Source organism: Podarcis gaigeae, assembly GCF_964106915.1.
Source record: "Podarcis gaigeae genome assembly, chromosome: 4".
Taxonomy (NCBI): Eukaryota; Metazoa; Chordata; class Lepidosauria; order Squamata; family Lacertidae; genus Podarcis; species Podarcis gaigeae.
The window spans coordinates 98,391,300-98,410,082 of NC_139677.1; the positions used below are offsets into that span (position 1 = coordinate 98,391,300).

The 18,783-nt window shown below is 44.7% G+C and overlaps 1 protein-coding gene across 1 annotated transcript in view; it reads right to left on the minus strand.

Moving 5' to 3' along the window:
• MYO7A (myosin VIIA) overlaps positions 1 to 18,783 on the minus strand; it is a 161,860-nt gene that overhangs the window by 88,447 nt on the left and 54,630 nt on the right. The window contains exons 4-12 of the mRNA XM_083735822.1: positions 18,525 to 18,677; positions 14,091 to 14,108; positions 12,754 to 12,938; positions 11,033 to 11,154; positions 9,698 to 9,840; positions 7,963 to 8,076; positions 5,359 to 5,512; positions 2,910 to 2,986; positions 1,669 to 1,788 (exon numbers count right to left, since the gene is read on the minus strand). Coding sequence (XP_083591948.1) covers positions 1,669 to 1,788; positions 2,910 to 2,986; positions 5,359 to 5,512; positions 7,963 to 8,076; positions 9,698 to 9,840; positions 11,033 to 11,154; positions 12,754 to 12,938; positions 14,091 to 14,108; positions 18,525 to 18,677 — 1,086 coding nt within the window. The remainder of the gene's footprint in view (positions 1 to 1,668; positions 1,789 to 2,909; positions 2,987 to 5,358; positions 5,513 to 7,962; positions 8,077 to 9,697; positions 9,841 to 11,032; positions 11,155 to 12,753; positions 12,939 to 14,090; positions 14,109 to 18,524; positions 18,678 to 18,783) is intronic.

Genomic DNA, 18,783 nt, shown 5'->3' on the forward strand with positions numbered 1-18,783 from the left:
CTATAAAGAAGGCTGATCGCTGAATAATTAGTGCTTTTGAATTCTGGTGCTGGAGGAGACTCTTGACTGCAAGAAGATCAAATCTATCCATTCTGAAGGAAATCAGCCCTGAGTGATCACTGGAAGGACAGATCCTGAAGCTGAGGCTCCAATACTTAGGCCACCTCATGAGAAGAGAAGACTCCCTGGAAAAGACCCTGATGTTGGGAAAGATGGAGGGCACAAGCAGAAGGGGACGACAGAGGACGAGATGGTTGGACAGTGTTCTCAAAGCTACCAGCATGAGTCTGACCAAACGGCGGGAGGCAGTGGAAGACAGGAGTGCCTGGCGTGCTCTGGTCCAGGGGGTCACGAAGAGTCGGACACGACTAAATGACTAAACAACAACAGGGCCGGATTTAGGTTTGATGAGGACCTAAGCTACTGAAAGTAATGGGGCCCTTTATATGTCCAGCTGTCCTTTTTCAACAACAAATTGTCGCTGTTTTTTGTGTTGAATATATGCTAGATGGTAATTTATGAACCTCATAGGTATCTAAAGCCATTTGTACATAACAAAATATGTATTTTATCAAAGTAATTGTTGAACTGAAATACAATTAAGAAGAAGTATATTAATAGTGAAATACAATTAAGAAGAAGTATATTAATGGTGAAACAATTATTAACTCTAATTGTACGTAAGTTTTATTTTATTTGTTTTTTATCTTATATTTTGGAAATGTACATCCAGTTTGTTTTTTTCTTAAATTTTTTTTGGGGGCCCCAAGAGAGTGGGGCCCTAAGCTATAGCTTGTTTAGCTTATACGTAAATCTGGCACTGGTGGTACTTCAAATGCTGAGGAAATATTATTTTGAGATACATTAGAGGCAACCAGGATGAAGCAGTGCACAAATTGTCAAAATAAACAAATGGAGCAAATAATTCTATTTTATGGCTCTATCTACTTCTGTTACTTCATAGCAGAATTTTTACACCTGGCATTCAGTTTTTGTGAATTTTGTATTGACTCTTCTCATCAGCTCCCATTTTTATGCAATGAATTTTGTTGACAATTTTATGGCCTCACATCCATTAGATGCCATGTAACTGGATGGTTAAGTCCAGTCAAAGGCGACTATGGGGTTGCAGCGCTCATCTCGCTTTTCAGGCCAAGGGAGCTGGCGTTTGTCCACAGACAGCTTTCCAGGTCATGTGGCCAGCATGACTATACCACTTCTGGTGCAACAGGACACTGTGACGGAAACCAGAGCGCACAGAAATGCTGTTTACCTTCCCACAGCAGTGGTATCTATTTATCTACTTGCACTGTTGTACTTTTGAACTGCTAGGTTGGCAGGAGCTGGGATAGAGCAACAGGAGCTCACCCCGTCACAGGGATTCGAACTGCCGACCTTCTAATCGGCAAGCCCAGGAGGCTCAGTGGTTTAGACCACAGTGCCACCCGCATCCCTTAGATTCCACATAGACAGAAGCTGATGATAGAATTCATCTAGGTTTGTTATCCTTGAATTCTTTAATGTCCCTGCATAATTTCAACCTGCTCCAGGGAAACTCACAAACCTGAGTATTTTGTAAACCGCTTTGACGGGTCCCTTCCTCCCCCCGAATCAAGCGGTGTGCAAATTTTAGAAAAATAAATAAGAGAGAGATGGGAGTGACTTTACCTTTACGAAAGCATCCCTGACATCCAGCGCCTGCTCCATGCTGAGAGGGGTGGAGACGGTCTCCCCCCTTGTGATGATAGTCCGGCTGGTGAGACAGTTCATTAGGTCCTGAGGGTCAACCTGCACGCATTGGAAATAAAAGCCATTCACTGCCCTCTGCAGCTCTCATCTGAGCAGCTATCGCCTCACCCCCAACTTCAACAACATGTCACGGCTAAAAATTGTCCACTGTTTCTTTAATGCTAAAAGAACTGAGTCAGCGGCCTACAACGACGCATGCAACCTTTCACCAAATTGTACTCTGTATAGAGTGGTCAATGTTAGTGTTTGGTGTGAGTTGGTTGGATGGTAGAAAGCTGGTTGTGTTTGGTGTGTGTAAAAGCTGTCAGTTGTGGTTTGAGAAGAAGACTTTTGAAAGAATAAAAGCAGCAATACTCTGCAAGAATACTCTTTTTCAAAGACTCTTTTGTGCCAACTAAGGTCTGAGGACTAGGCAAAGGAGTAAAAAGGAGGTCAGAACCTTTTCTTTTTCAAACACTGACACAACAAACTGAGGTGGTGAGGACAGGCTGCTCTATAGCTAAAAGGGAATAACTGAGAAACACGAGGGACTCGTCAGCAAGCTCTGGGAGAATCATAAGATCTGCAGAAGCACAGAATCTACATATGGGGTTTTCTGGGGCCAGTGGTACCTGTCTGGAATTTTGCAAAATGTGTCGAGGGCACCAATCAGAAAGGAGACGTGGCATGACACAAAATGCCTCATAACGGTGGCGTCGCATAACACAACATGGCCATTGTGGGGCCATTGCACAATCTTTTTGTTTTTGTTAGAGCGTTTATTAATTTTCCAATAAGAAACATCCAATGAACATATCAGATCATAATCCAATAAAAATAAAAAAATCAAATAAAAAAAAATCAAATTGTCTTCCGAATTGTAATTTTGATTTTACGGCTTCCCACAGTCTGAACCTTGAAGCGTATCCATATCTCAGTCCTGTCTCTCATGATATTTCCATATTTCCAGATCCGATTTTATCTCTCCAGACCTCTTGGGGCCATTGCACAATCTAAACTGGTTGCTGTATGGGCGGGGCATAACACAACATGGCTGCCATGTTCAAAAGAGAAGGAAAGGAGACAGGACCACAAAATGGCGCATGCATCCAGGGGTCTTTTACCCTCAGCAGTTGGCAGTTGCCTGCCTGCATAACCCAACAGGGAGATGTTCAGCTCACCTCTAGTAATGAAGCCGCGGTGATCAGCGATGCAGAGTGTACTACCTCGCAGGCATCCAAGTTGTCGTAGGTCCGAGCTGTGTGGGGGTTAAACCGAGATAAGATGGTTGCAAAAACGGTGGATACGGGAGCGCACCTTCTTACGGGTTGCGTCTAATGCAGCACTCATTTAAAGTCAACTAGCAGCACACTCGTTTCACTGGCAGAGCGTTGCGAAAGGAAAAAGGCAAGCCCCTTGCCAAAGATTATTGTGCATCGAGTTGCACGGCAAGGATCAGCTGTTTCACAACAAGAATCTGCTGGCACAACTTTTAGATTCCTTTGTTTACCAGTCCTTAAACCCTGCTATTCATTGGTGAAAGGACCCTCACACTAGTGGGGGAGAAGACATTGGATACAGCCCTTTGTAGCTGTGTTTTTTGTGTATGTGGGATGTATCGTTCACTGAAGCAGTCAAATTCAACATTTTCTGTTTCCTAGAGTGGACACGCAGGGGAATGTTGCTCCAGACTTCCTGCTATACCTGCTCTGGAGCATCCTCACTCTGTCTGTGACCAGGTAGATGGGGCGTGACCCTAGCAGACCCTATAAAAGGGCCAGACACACAGCCATCTTCCTTTTTTTTTTTGCCTTTTCTGCTCTCTTGCACTCTGCTGGCTCTTAGCCAGCAACACATGGCTCATCCTTACAGAGGATGGAAGCCGTAAGGTGGAAAGTCTGAGGCTTGGCTCAGACTTCTTTTCTCTACAAATGTACCTGTAACTACAAGATAAAACCTGCTGAATACTGTGAACTGAACTGAATGTGAGTAAGCTTTATCATTGCTTCTAAACAAGACTATTGTGTCATTATTGTTTTTAAGAGGGAGCTAAGGAGGTAATCTGCAAGCTCAATTTATATGATTGCTCAACTGATATGATTCTAATGCAGGGGTCAGCAAACTTTTATTTTTAAATGAAAGGACACATACTACTCATGTAAAAACACCAGAGAGGCCCCACAAATAACCCAGAGATGCATTTTAAATAAAAGGAAGGCTCCAAAACATTCACACTGTGGTAATGTTGTGGATAGTAGGAGAGGATATATTGATTCAATATTATCCTCCCTCACTCACGGTAGTGAGCAGGTAGCAGAGCACATTCCCTTGCGCATTGCTGGAAGCAAGTTGATGGATTCGTTAGAACATGGGTAGGCCAACTAAGGCCCTGGGGCTGGATCCGGCCCAATCGCCTTCTAAATCCGGCCCGCGGATGGTCCGGCAATCAGTGTGTTTTTACATGAGTAGAATGTGTGCTTTTATTTAAAATGCATCTCTGGGTTATTTGTGGGGACTGCCTGGTGTTTTTACATGAGTAGAATGTGTGCTTTTATTTAAAATGCATCTCTGGGTTATTTGTGGGGACTGCCTGGTGTTTTTACATGAGTAGAATGTGTGCTTTTATTTAAAATGCATCTCTGGGTTATTTGTGGGGCCTGCCTGGTGTTTTTACATGAGTAGAATGTGTGCTTTTATTTAAAATGCATCTCTGGGTTATTTGTGGGGACTGCCTGGTGTCTTTACATGAGTAGAATGTGTGCTTTTATTTAAAATGCATCTCTGGGTTATTTGTGGGGACTGCCTGGTGTCTTTACATGAGTAGAATGTGTGCTTTTATTTAAAATGCATCTCTGGGTTATTTGTGGGGCCTGCCTGGTGTTTTTACATGAGTAGAATGTGTGCTTTTATTTAAAATGCATCTCTGGGTTATTTGTGGGGACTGCCTGGTGTCTTTACATGAGTAGAATGTGTGCTTTTATTTAAAATGCATCTCTGGGTTATTTGTGGGGCCTGCCTGGTGTTTTTACATGAGTAGAATGTGTGCTTTTATTTAAAATGCATCTCTGGGTTATTTGTGGGGCCTGCCTGGTGTTTTTACATGAGTAGAATGTGTGCTTTTATTTAAAATGCATCTCTGGGTTATTTGTGGGGCCTGCCTGGTGTTTTTACATGAGTAGAATGTGTGCTTTTATTTAAAATGCATCTCTGGGTTATTTGTGGGGACTGCCTGGTGTCTTTACATGAGTAGAATGTGTGCTTTTATTTAAAATGCATCTCTGGGTTATTTGTGGGGACTGCCTGGTGTCTTTACATGAGTAGAATGTGTGCTTTTATTTAAAATGCATCTCTGGGTTATTTGTGGGGCATAGGAATTCGTTCATTATTTTCCCCTTCAAAATATAGTCCAGCCCCCCACAAGGCCTGAGGGCCAGTGGACCGGTCCCCTGCTGAAAAGGTTTGCTGACCCCTGCCTTGCATTTGAGAGAAGATCCACCAGGTATCCATTGGCACACAGCTATCCTGACGAAAGGTTTGGCAACCCACCAGCTGCAACAATATTAAATTTAACTGTCTGTCCAGGAAAATCCCATTTGCCGCCGTTATCCAACTCTTTGCCGGGGATACTACCTTCATACCGCAAGTTCCCCATATGCAAGATGGCGGCCAGGAGCCTGGAGATTTCCCAGTTCTCCGTGTCGGTGAACATGAGGACTTTCATTGCCGCTCGGATGTTTGAGTATTCTTTGCTGTCGTCTCGGCCGTCGCAAGTAATGCAGTTACCCTAATGAGGATGAGAGGACAGGATCACACTTCAAAACGACCTTGACAGATTAGAGAACTGGGCCAAAACAAACAAGGTGAATTTTAACAGGGAGAAATGTAAAGTATTGCACTTGGGCAAAAAAATAAATAAAAAAAATGAGAGGCACAAATACAAGATGGGTGACACCTGGCTTGAGAGAAGTACATGTGAAAAGGATCTAGGAGTCCTGGTTGACCACAAACTTGACATGAGCCAACAGTGTGACGCGGCAGCTAAAAAAGCCAATGCAATTCTGGGCTGCATCAATAGGAGTATAGCATCTAGATCAAGGGAAGTAATAGTGCCACTGTATTCTGCTCTGGTCAGACCTCACCTGGAGTACTGTGTCCAGTTCTGGGCACCACAGTTCAAGAAGGACACTGACAAACTGGAACGTGTCCAGAGGAGGGCAACCAAAATGGTGAAAGGCCTGGAAATGATGCCTTATGAGGAATGGCTAAGGGAGCTGGGCATGTTTAGCCTGGAGAAGAGGAGGTTAAGGGGTGATATGATAGCCATGTTCAAATATATAAAAGGATGTCACATAGAGGAGGGAAAAAGGTTGTTTTCTGCTGCTCCAGAGAAGCGGACACAGAGCAATGGTTCCAAACTACAAGAAAAAAGATTCCACCTAAACATTAGGAGGAACTTCCTGACAGTGAGAGCTGTTTGACAGTGGAATTTGCTGCCAAGGAGTGTGGTGGAGTCTCCTTCTTTGGAGGTCTTTAAGCAGAGGCTTGACAACCATATGTCAGGAGTGCTCTGATGGTGTTTCCTGCTTGGCAGGGGGTTGGACTCGATGGCCCTTCTGGTCTCTTCCAACTCTATGATTCTATGATTCTATGATTCTATGAGATGGTTCAATGAGCCATCTACAAGGAACAGAAGTACTTGTGCCTTGTGGTGCACAGTTTTGGACATCTGTAGCCTAGGGCTTAATCGGCTCATTATTATTTTTCAAGGACAAAAATAAGTGCATCACATGTTGAAGGCCTGTTATGTACTAAGTTGAATAGGATCCAAAATGCAGCAGTCTGATTGGTCCTAGAACAATAGGATCCAGAATGCAGCAGTCTGATTGGTCCTAGAACAATAGGATTCAGAATGCAGCAGTCTGATTGGTCCTAGAACAATAGGATCCAAAATGCAGCAGTCTGATTGGTCCTAGAACAATAGGATCCAGAATGCAGCAGTCTGAGTGGTCCTAGAAGAATAGGATCCAGAATGCAGCAGTCTGAGTGGTCCTAGAAGAATAGGATCCAGAATGCAGCAGTCTGAGTGGTCCACAGGAGCCACCCAATCCAAATCCAGGTGCAAGTGAATCCGCAACCTGATTGGCCCACAGAAGAATCCCGGAATTAGCCAATCACGTGGGGCCCATTGTGTAAATAATGTATATAAAGCAGACATTTCGGGGGAACTTCCATTCCTCACTACTATGAGCTGAATGAAGAGCATGATATCCACAATCAACTCTGAGTATATTTCAAGGCCCTTCAAAGAGGCGACAATATGAAAAAGTAAAGCATGACAACTAAAAACAGCAAGTGGGAGCCACTGAATAAACAGCAACTCATGACTAAGGGCTGCTAGGGGTTTAATGCAGCTGGAATTTCTCCAACAACTTCTTGCCGCAATAATAGAGCATCATCGGTGGTTTTCTTAGGCCTTACTGGTTGCTCTGCAAGGCTTTCCTGTTATAAGCATGTTAGTGCTGTCTGGAGGGATTATAACTGTTAAGTTGTGGGTGAACATATCAGACGACACAGCGATTCTTCAAACAGCTCTTGTTTATTCACAGTCCAGAACAGAACTGAACTGAAGGGTCCAGCCAGCCTGCTTATATAGAGCTCCAGTACAACGTAACTGTAACAACTTTCTGTAACTATCCAATCACCGAACGTCACTTTCGATCCCTTATTTGCATATGTGGACCTGAACTATCTACAATATCCCCCTGCTGGCCCAGGGTGAGAACTTCAGTACATAACAACAACACCTGTCAGAGTGGAGCCAAAGAACCACTAAAAAACCAAGGAGAGTCTTAAAACAGCAGAAACATAAAGAGGACTGATTTTGGAAATGGTTTTTTGGGGGGAGGAGAAACGTCTTCGGCAAACGTCACAATGCTGGGTGCGCTTCTGAGCATGCACAGAGTAACCATAGGAAGTTCCCTGCATGTAGAGATCTAGAACGGCATGCCCGGAAGAAGCAATCTAGCTTAGCCTCCCCTCCCTGACATGCTAGGTTTCTAAGTGCAGGTATTTTGTTTTCTTGGTATGGAGGAGTTTTCCATTGTGTGAGCCCCTGACCGCAGAGCGAAATAGCGCAGTCCACAGACAGAGGCTTACCACCTCAGTGAAAACTGGGCCTCAGATTCCAGTGAAAACTCATCCCCCTTAATTTTTTAAAAATGGCTTTGCACTCACCATTGAGAGGTAGTTGTAGTCTCCCGCTTTCCTAAGTCCAAGCAGCTTCTTCTGTTCTGGCGTCATTCCTTTCAGCATGCAGTAAAAGACGTGGTAATTTCTCTCATCCTGGGCCTGAAAGAGAAACAGAGGGAGAAGCAAAGCGCAATAATAATAATAATAATAATAATAATAATAATAATAATAATAATTCATTTCTACCCTGCTAATCTGCCTGGGTTGCCCAAGCCACTCTGGGCGGCTTCCAAGACATAAAAACATAATAAAACATCAAACATTAATAGTAACAATCTGATCCAATATAAAAGTCACAATAACTTTAAAATAAGCAACTTCTCTCAAACAAAGCAACATTCAACAATCCATCAGTATCTAATAGTAAACGGTAAAGGCCAACATCAGCAAATAATAATTAAACAGGCCACATCAGCCTTGAGTTCCGAGTCACTTGCGAATTTACAAATTATGATATGTGTTAATACGAATCAAAGTTACAGTAAGTCATTGTAGCTGTGATATAAGGGATTTTATCAAGAGTGGATTGTATTTGGTTTGAGCGAGAGTCTGGAGGCAGAATTAAAGGAAATCGGACCTTGAAGAACAGCACGTGGGAAGTCACACAAAATTTATAATCAACTATTCAGGTAGGTAGTCGTGTTGGTCTGACGCAGTCAAATTAAATAAAAAAATTGTCTAGTAGCCCATTAGAGACCAACTAAGTTTGTTTTGGCTTTCATGTGAATTTAAAGAAGGTATCTTTTGTGGTATCTGAAGAAGTGTGCATGCACACGAAAGCTTATACCCAGAACAAACTTAGTTGGTCTCTAAGGTGCTGCTGGACAATTTTTTTATGTATAATCAGCTATGTAATTGATTTGTATTTGAATTGCTATTGCTATTTGGTGTTAATATAATATGGCGCACATTGGATTTTTGTAACTGAAAATTAATAAAATTATTTAACCAAGTCAGATTCTATCTACCGTCACAACGACCCTGCGAGTGGGCCTAGCACCAAACTTTCCTAGTCTCCCAGGTCCTAGTCTGACCCCCTCTAACCATGACCCAACACTGGCTTTCCTCAATCCCACCTCCCCTCCCCTTGATAGTCTTGCGTCTTGGCTAAAAAGGGATACAGGTGGCGCTGTGGTCTAAACCACTGAGCCTCTTGGGCTTGCCGATCAGAAGGCCGGTGGTTCGAATCCCCATGAGGGGTGAGCTCCCATTTGTCTGTCCCAGCTCCTGCCAACCTAGCAGTTCAAAAGCACACCAGTGCAAGTAGATAAATAGGTGCCACTCCGGTCGGTGGGAAGGTAAATGGCGTTTCCATGTGCTCTGGTTTCCATCACGGTGTCCTGTTGAGCCAGAAGTGGTTTAGTCCTGCTGGTCACCCGACCTGGAAAGCTGTCTGTGGACAAACACCGGCTCCCTCGGCAACCCCATAGTCACCTTTGACTGGATTTAACCATCCAGGGGTCCTTTACCTTTAACTTTTACCTGGCTAAACATATCCCACTCTTTCTTACGTTTCTGAGATGACTATATTTCCAGGTGTGATGAGCATAAGGTTGCCTTGCTAGGCGTTATGTAAGATAGTCGTCTGGGCCTAAACAGCCGGGAGTGACATCATGCTTTGGGTTCCATCCTGAACCCAATGAAAGCTTCCGAACGACAAAGGGTGAGTCATACATGTGGAAAACCAACACCTAAACCTCTGCCACCCAAAGACCCTCACCTGTCGGCAAACACGAGACTTCTCCAGCAGGTACTGCTCAATCTTCGCTCCTTCGATAGCACCCCGTTTATTGAAATGGATGTCGATGTATTTACCAAATCGGCTGGAGTTGTCATTGCGAATCGTCTTTGCATTCCCAAAAGCTACGGGGGACAAAACAAAGGGGAAAAAACAGTAGCGTCCCCAAGAGTTCTCTCCAACTTTTTCATAATCGGCTTTTAGTAGGGCTGTTGCCCAGCTGAATAAACCTTAGTACTGTTGTGAGTTTAGGGGTGCGGATAGGCTGGATGCCTGAGACATTTCCAATTCCTGCATCCGGAAGGGATTCAATTGTTGAATCAAGGAGACAAGGGTCATCATAATCCGCTAAGCTGTTAAGGTAAAAAAGGAAGTGGCTCCGTGCCGGAGGGGAAATGGGCTGGGGCCTCCTCCCTCAACTGTGCGGTAGATAGAAAGGCAAAAGTCAGAGCTGGAGGTCTCAGCTAGAAGCTAGAAGCAGGCAGTAGGCTGGGAAGCTGGGAGACAGAGAGAGCCAGGCCTGATTTCTGTTTGAAGCCAAGGCTGTGGCAATGGGAGACGCAAGGCCCTCATGGGGTGACAATGCTGTGAGCCCCTTCATCGTAGGCTCAGGTTGTATATATGTGTCAATAAACCCTATATCCTAAATATAATAATCCTAAATATAATCCTAAATATAATATATCACCTTGCCGACAAAGGTCCGTATAGTTAAAGCTATGGTTTTCCCAGTAGCAATGTATGGAAGTGAGAGCTGGACCATAAAGAAGGCTGATCGCCAAAGAATTGATGCTTTTGAATTATGGTGCTGGAGGAGACTCTTGAGAGTCCCACGGACTGCAAGAAGATCAAACCGATCCATTCTGAAGGAAATCAGCTCTGAGTGCTCACTGGAAGGACAGATCCTGAAGCTGAGGCTCCAAGACTTTGGCCACCTCATGAGAAGAGAAGACCCCCTAAAAGACCCTGATGTTGGGAAAGATGGAGGGCACAAGGAGAAGGGGACGACAGAGGACGAGATGGTGGGACAGTGTTCTTGAAGCTGCCAGCATGAGTTTGACCAAACTACGGGAGGCAGTGGAAGACAGGAGTGCCTGGCGTGCTCTGGTCCAGGGGGTCATGAAGAGTTGGACATAACTAAACAACTAAACAACAACAACAAATATCCTAAATATACCACAGTCTCCAATGCCCCTCATTCCATAGAAACTGAACCCTGGGCAAGCGTCTGGAACCCCTGGAATCTTGAGCGCCCAGTGATTGGGGTGTCAAGAGTACATTACAAAGAAGCATCCCTCTCCACATTTACGAACTTGCCTTCTAGGATGGGATTGGCTTCCAGCACTTGCTGTTCGATCCAAGAGTGCTGCCCGCTGATCGCGGCCAGGAACTGCAAAATCAGTTTGGTGCTTTCTGTCTTCCCTGCGCCCGACTCACCGCTGCGACAAAAACAACAACAAAATTGGGTGTAACCATACGGCCAAATCTCGTCAAGACGAAGGACAGCAAAGCTTCTGTGCCTCCAATTTCCTCACTTCTGTGGTTCTCCACGATCCCAGAACAGTGCCAGATTTACGTAGAAGCTAAACAAGCTATAGCTTAGGGCCCCACTCTCTTGGGGCCCCCCAAAAAAATTAAAGGAAAAAAAAACCTGGATGTACATTTCCAAAGTGGCACATGGGTGGCGCTGTGGGTTAAACCACAGAGCCTCAGGCTTGCCGATCAGAAGGTCGGCGGTTCGAATCCCCGCGACGGGGTGAGCTCCCGTTGCTCGGTCCCTGCTCCTGCCCACCTAGCAGTTCGAAAGCACGTCAAAGTGCAAGTAGATAAATAGGTACCGCTCTGGCAGGAAGGTAAATGGCATTTCTGTGCGCTGCTCTGGTTCGCCAGAAGTGGCTTACTCATGCTGGCCACATGACCCGGAAGCTGCACGCTGGCTCCCTCGGCCAATAAAGTGAGATGAGCACCACAACCCCAGAGGCGTCCACGACTGGACCTAATGATCAGGGGTCCCTTTACCTTTACCTTACATTTCCAAAATATAAGATAAAGAACAAATAAAATAAAACCTACACACAGCAAGAGTGTTTTGTGTTGTGTAGGCTCCTATGATGTACGTCATGGGCCCCGCCTGCTAGTCTGCTCCCTAAAATATCACTGTTTCGCTCCTTTATATATATAGGGTGCCTATATTCTGCATGGACTGCTTGCATGGAAACATGTGCAAATGGCTTGAGAGACCTATTAGGTCAATAAATTACCATGTAGCATATATTCAACACAAAAAGCAGCGACAATTTGTTGTTGGCAAAGGACAGCTGGACATTTAAAGGGCCCCATTACCTTGAGTAGCTTAGGGCCTCATCAAACCTAAATCCGGCCCTGTCCCAGACCATAGCTGTCAACGTTTCCCTTTTTTAAAGGGAAATTCCCTTATTCCGAATAGGATTCCTCGCAAGAAAAGGGAAAAGTTGACAGCTATGTCCCAGACACAGGGAGATGTAAAAGACAGCTTCTAGGACCCACAGGGGAATTTAGTGTGAGCCTTCAGACTGGACCCCCAAAGGGAATTTTCTCCCGAAACAGCTCCTTGCTTTTGCCAGAACCAAAAGTCTGTTGACAAAATCCACAGTAAGTTTCTCTGTTAGCAAATCTGGGGGGGGAAAGAAGAAGAGTTTGGATTTGATATCCCGCCTTTCACTCCCTTTAAGGAGTCTCAAAGCGGCTAACATTCTCCTTTCCCTTCCTCCCCCACAACAAACACTCTGTGAGGTGAGTGGGGCTGAGAGACTTCAGAGAAGTGTGACTGGCCCAAGGTCACCCAGCAGCTGCATGTGGAGGAGCGGAGACGCGAACCCGGTTCCCCAGATTACGAGACTACCGCTCTTAACCACTACACCATACTGGCCTTGGCGTCAGTCTTGGGTAAAGTGGACCAGTCTTGGGTAAAGTGGACCTGACATAAGAAGCCACAGCTCCTTCAAAGCAAAGAGATGGAGCCTTTGACAGCCACGTACCTGTGGAATCCATCCACCCACCTTATAATGCAACACTGATCTTTGTTGTTCCTCTGCATGTTAAAGTAGCAGTTGTCTGCGATGGCGAAAATGTGCGGGGGCATCTCCCCAATTTTTTTGTTGGTGTAGAGGCGGATCTGTTCTGGTGAGTAGATCGGAAGCAGCTGGTAAGGGTTCACAGCCACCAATATTGAGCCGGTGTAGGTCTGGAAAGAGGAAAGATTTGTTCACACAAGGATAAAAACATAAGAACAGCTCGGTTGGATAGGGGTGGATGAATCGGTCAATTTTAGTTTCTCTCTGCTTCTTGGTTTTTCAGCCGTTAGATGAAACTTCTGCAGCAGTTTGCAATTTTTTAAAAAAGCACTCATGTGCCTGCATATTTATGTATGTGATTTGACATTAAAACACACACACTTTTGCAAGCAACTTTCCCTAATAAAATGCATTTTATGTCTTCTTGTCGTTGATAACATGCAGTTTTATGCACGCTTTCTTCTAATATTCTTAATTTATTCAGTGGTATACTCTAACGAATGTCCACTTTTTCATACACATTCTTTGGTTGCTTCCATGTGCCCTAAATTACTGGAAGGAATATATGGATCTTCACAGATAATCAAACCTGTTGCTATTGTTTATAAATGTTTGTTGGGAGCAGGTAAATAGAAGTTCAAGGACTTAAATAGTCCGGGGAATTAGAATATGTTCTACAAGCTAAACAATGGAAAATTGCTTTGGAATCCATACGAAATGTTCCTTGAGACTTAAAATTGAGATGGATTCAACAGAGAATTGCTATTTTGAGTATACTGGACTCCACAATGACTTTGCAGGAAGGCATTGTCTAATCACTATAGTTGCTGGAGGTGAAATTCCTCGCTGAGACACATAATATGATCACATTAGTGAGGAGCAGAGGCCCCTCCAATTTTCTATGGCTAGCAGAAGGAACAAAACAACAAAATCACATCATTACTCAGTGCCATTGTTTCTGTACATGCAAAAAATGGTGTCGTGCACAGGCAGTTAGGCAAAGCTTTTGGTGATGTTCATTTCACCAGAACGTGAATATTAAGAAACAAATCACTACAACTCCCAATACCGGTCTTCTCCCTCGTTTAGACACAGTTTGCTGCCAGTTCCTTGTTGTTAGCAAAGCTGCACAGCCGCACAGCAAGCCAATGGAGGATGAGGTTTAAACAAATGAGTTTACAAAGCAAATGCAGACAGATGGAAGAACTCCACAGTGCTGAGTATCAATGAAGGACCAAGCAGGTCACAATGAGATGACAAGGCTTTTTTGTTTGGCGTGTGTGAAAATGGGATGCCTCAGCATTTTGGCTAGTTAGACTTACCCTCCCGCCGCAGTTGGTCTAAAATTTGAAGAAGCAGAGGGGAAAACATGTTGTCTGTTATCAGCAGATCACAAAACTCTTTGTCAAACACATCTGAGGAAAGGAGGAGGAGGAGGAGGGAAGAGGAAAAGGATGCTCTACGCTGTCCCATGGCTGAGCATGTGATTTTCTAAGAGGCATAAACCACAAACTGAAACATACGGTACAAGGCATCTATGACACCATTGGGATTGTAACCTGCCCCATCAGCCTCATTTGGGGCATGAGTTTGACTGGCATGACCTGACAGCTGCCAGGATTGGAAGCGGGCAAAGAATCAGGGGACATGGAGATGGCATCTTAGGTCAATGTCCCATCCAGTCTTGAGTTTGTTTAAAATCTAAAACAGCTATCTTGTATTCCTTTCTTTGAATTTGTGCCATTTTGGTTTTTTAAACCTTTTTGTAAAGGCAACACGAGAATTTTCACAGCTGAGTCCTCAACTCTTTGTTACTGTGCTTTGCTTCTTTTAAGTTGGGCTTTGTCTAAAACTTGCCATTTAGTTTTTCAAACCTTTTTCATAAATTCAGTATTAGAAACTGTATCTTTGAGTCCTCAATCCTTTATTACTGCGCTTTGCTTCACCTAGGACGAGCTAGGATTATAATACAGTGGTACCTCAGGTTACATATGCTTCAGGTTACAGACTCCGCTAACCCAGAAATACTGCTTCAGGTTAAGAACTTTGCTTCAGGATGAGAACAGAAATCGTGCTCTGGCAGCGCGGCAGCAGCAGGAGGCCCCATTAGCTAAAGTGGTGCTTCAAGTTAAGAACAGTTTCAGGTTAAGTACGGACCTCCGGAACGAATTAAGTACTTAACCTGAGGTACCACTGTACTTCAGAATTTTTGAGAGTTCTACCCCCTTTTTTTGAATTTTGGTCATTTAAGGTTTATGATTTTTCTATTTCCTTCTGAGGAAACTGAATAGTTCAGTGGAACGAGGTTTGTAGCCAGCATCCCATTAAGGCTTTGTTCAATTTTAGGTTTTTCTAATTTTTCCCTTAAACTGTTTGATTTTTACTATTTAGTTTATTTCCATAAGATAATATTTCTAGTCGATTACTTCTCGTTTCAGGGATTTTCACGGTATTTCATTTGTTTTGTGCAATTTGTCGGTTCCATGACTGTCTTTTTTCTAGTGGGAATAGGATTTATGCAGATATTAGACTTGACAGAACCATTTTTTGCTTGGTAAATTACAAATTTCGGTTGGAAGAGGAAGGCCTTCAGCAAACACCGAAAAAGACAACAGAGCCAGTGCCTGCCTAATATTCATGGGGAGGGGAGTTCCAAAGGACAGCTGCCTAACTCCTATACTGTATTGAATAGGCTTCATGATAAGATGATAAGATGGTCTCTGCTGGAATCCTTTGCTTACAGAGCACAGTCGTCAGTTGGGTGAATAAGGGCCAAGTCAATCTTTTAGGTACCCCAGTCTCAGGTAGGTATGTAAAACCCTGGATGGTTAAGTCCAGTCAAAGGCGACTATGGTTTTGCGACGCTCATCTTGCTTTCAGGCTGAGGGAGCTGGCGTTTGTCCACAGACAGCTTTCCAGGTCATGTTGCCAGCAGGACTAAACCGCTTCTGGCGCAACGGGACACCGTGCCAGAAACCAGAGCAGCGCATGGAAATGCCATTTATCTTCCCGCTGGGGTGGTACCTATTTATCTACTTGCACTGGTGTGCTTTCGAACGGCTAGGTGGGCAGGAGCTGGGACAGAACAATGGGAGCTCACCTTGTCACGGGGATTCGAACCACTGGCCTTCTGTTCAGCAAGCCCAAGAGGCTCAGTGGTTTAGACCACAGCGCCACCCATGTCCAGTGACACAGGTCCCTAGGCTGTGTAGGGCTGTGTTGACCAAAAACACACCCTTAAACTTAGCCCAAGAGCTGATTTTCCGCCATTGCGACACTTCCAACATTTGATGCTTGGCAGTTGCTGATGCAACAGTGCCCTATAGATTTACCCCTTAATACAACGTCCTTCTGGACAGCTTCACTCCTTTGAGAGACACAGCTGCCCCCTCAAATGTGATGTTGACGAGTTAACCATTGGGACTCATTGCTTAAGAAGGCCAAAGTGTATGGGTCTTGGGGGTGGGGGTGGGGGTGGGGGAGCGATTCAGTAAGAACCATCAAGGAGCCTAGGGTTGCTAATCTGATGAAAAATTCATTGCTGCTTCAGGGTGAACCTCCTACGAGGAGACAGATATCCAAGACAGTGTTTCATGCACTTAATGAAAAGTTAATGCGCTGCGCTGAGGCCGGAGTGCTCAGATGCCTGTGGTCACACCAAGATATGGCTCCCTCTTCTCCTCCTCAACGCCCACCCACCCACAAATGCAAATTTAAATTCTAAGCAGAGGCAGGACTCAGCGGTGGAAGAGCATGGGGCTGTTTCTCACACATACAAGATAATAATAATAATATAAGGTAAAGGGACCCCTGACCATTAGGTCCAGTCATGGCCGACTCTGGGGTTGCGGTGCTCATCTCACTTTATTGGCCGAGGGAGCTTCCGGGTCATGTGGCCAGCAGGACTAAGCCGCTTCTGGCGAACCAAAGCAGAGCATGTAAACGCCGTTTACCTTCCCGCCGGAGTGATACCTATTTATCTACTTGCACTTTGATGTGCTTTCGAACTGCTAGGTTGGCAGGAGCAGGGACCGAGCAACGGGAGCTCACTTGTCGCAGGGTTTAGAACCGCCGGCCTTTCGATCGGCAAGCCCTAGGCTCTGTGGTTTAACCCACAGCGTCACCTGCGTCCCTAGGCGACCCTAGCAGACCCTATAAAAGGGCTAATCATGCAGCTATCTTCCTTTGCATTTTTTTTGCTCTTTTGCTCTCTGCTGGCTCCTAGCCAGCAGCACATGTCTCATCCTTACAGAGGATGGAAGCCACAAGGTAGAAAGTCTGAGGCTACAAAGTCTGAGGCTTCTCTACAAACGTAAAGATAAAGCCTGCCTTCGCAATACTACTGTGGACTGAATGTAAGTAAACTTTACTCTTACTTTCAATCAAGATTGTCATGTTATTATACCTGTACTTTAAATTGGTTTTTGTTTGTTTTTTTTAATTGTAATTTTACTGGTGTTAGCCGCCCTGAGCCTGGGCGGGGTATAAATAAATTATTATTATTATTATTATTATTATTATTATTATTATTATTATTATTGGGAAATAAAAGGGGAAACTTACCAGGAACAAGCCAGACTGGATTGCTTAACTTAAATGATTCTAACGAATCCATCAACTTGCTTCCAGCAATGCGCAATGCACAATGTGCTCTGCTGCTGACTCACTAGCGTGAGTGAGGAGGGATAATACTTGTTAAGTTGTGGGTTGACATAGCCGACGACCAGCGATTTCTCCAAATAGCTCTTTATTTCGTAAGCTGGAATAGAACTGACTGCAAACAGCTCAGCCGGCCTGCTTTTATAGGCAGCCGGCTGTCAACATTGTAACAACAACAGCCCAGAGTTCCCGCCTAAAATAACTGACGTGGACCTGAGGGAAAACTATCTACAGACCTGAGTGAAAACTATATACAGTATCCCCCTGCTGGCCCAGGGTGAAACTTCACTACATAACAATACTGAATCAATATATCCTCTCCTACGTTCCTCAACATTCCCACACTTTTCAGTGGCAGCCCTCCGTTTGTGTAACCCTGTTTCCCCCATCATGGACTTCCAGGAGGGATTTAATAATTTAATAATACTGTCCTCTGGTAGCTCTGAAATCATCATCGTAGAGACTGCTTTTAACTGTCTTTAGAATGCTTTTTTAGAATGCTTTTTTAAAATGCTTTTGAATTATGGTGCTGGAGGAGACTCTTGAGAGTCCCATGGACTGCAAGAAGATCAAACCTATCCATTCTTAAGGAAATCAGCCCTGAGTGCTCACTGGAAGGACAGATCCTGAAGCTGAGACTCCAATACTTTGGCCATCTCATGAGAAGAGAAGACTCCCTGGAAAAGACCCTGATGTTGGGAAAGATGGAGGGCACAAGGAGAAGGGGACGACAGAGGATGAGATGGTTGGACAATGTTCTCGAAGCTTCCAGCATGAGTTTGACCGAAATGCGGGAGGCAGTGGAAGACAGGAGTGCCTGGCGTGCTCTGGTCCATGGGGTCACGAAGAGCTGGACATGACTAAACGACTAAGCAACAACAGAATGCTTTTTAAAATGGTGGTGGTAAGGATTGTTATGGGTGAGTTCGCCACCCTGGGCTCCCTTTGGGAGGAAGGGTGGGATATTAACAGAACAAATAAATGAATAAATTGTTGTTGTTGTTAAGATTTCCTGCAAATAAAGTCTGATTAAGAGGGGATGAGTCTGGGACAGACACAGGGAGCAAAAGGGAGGCATGACCTATTGCGACACTCACGTAAATCAGGTGTTCCCGGTAGCGGATGAGCAGGTTGCGGAGGATGCCTGCCTCGTTCAGGTCTCCCAGACGGATCATGTCCTCCACCCCATGGATGGAGGTGGGGTGCATAGGCTTAATGTGGCTGGCATTCTGGGGGGAGATCCAGTGCTCCTGCAAAAGGGCAGGGGGGAGAGCAGAGTGTGCCGGCAGTTAGAAAGAGACAAGAAAAAGCAGACAGCATGATCAGGTGTAACAGCATTTGCAGAGGTTCGCGGGG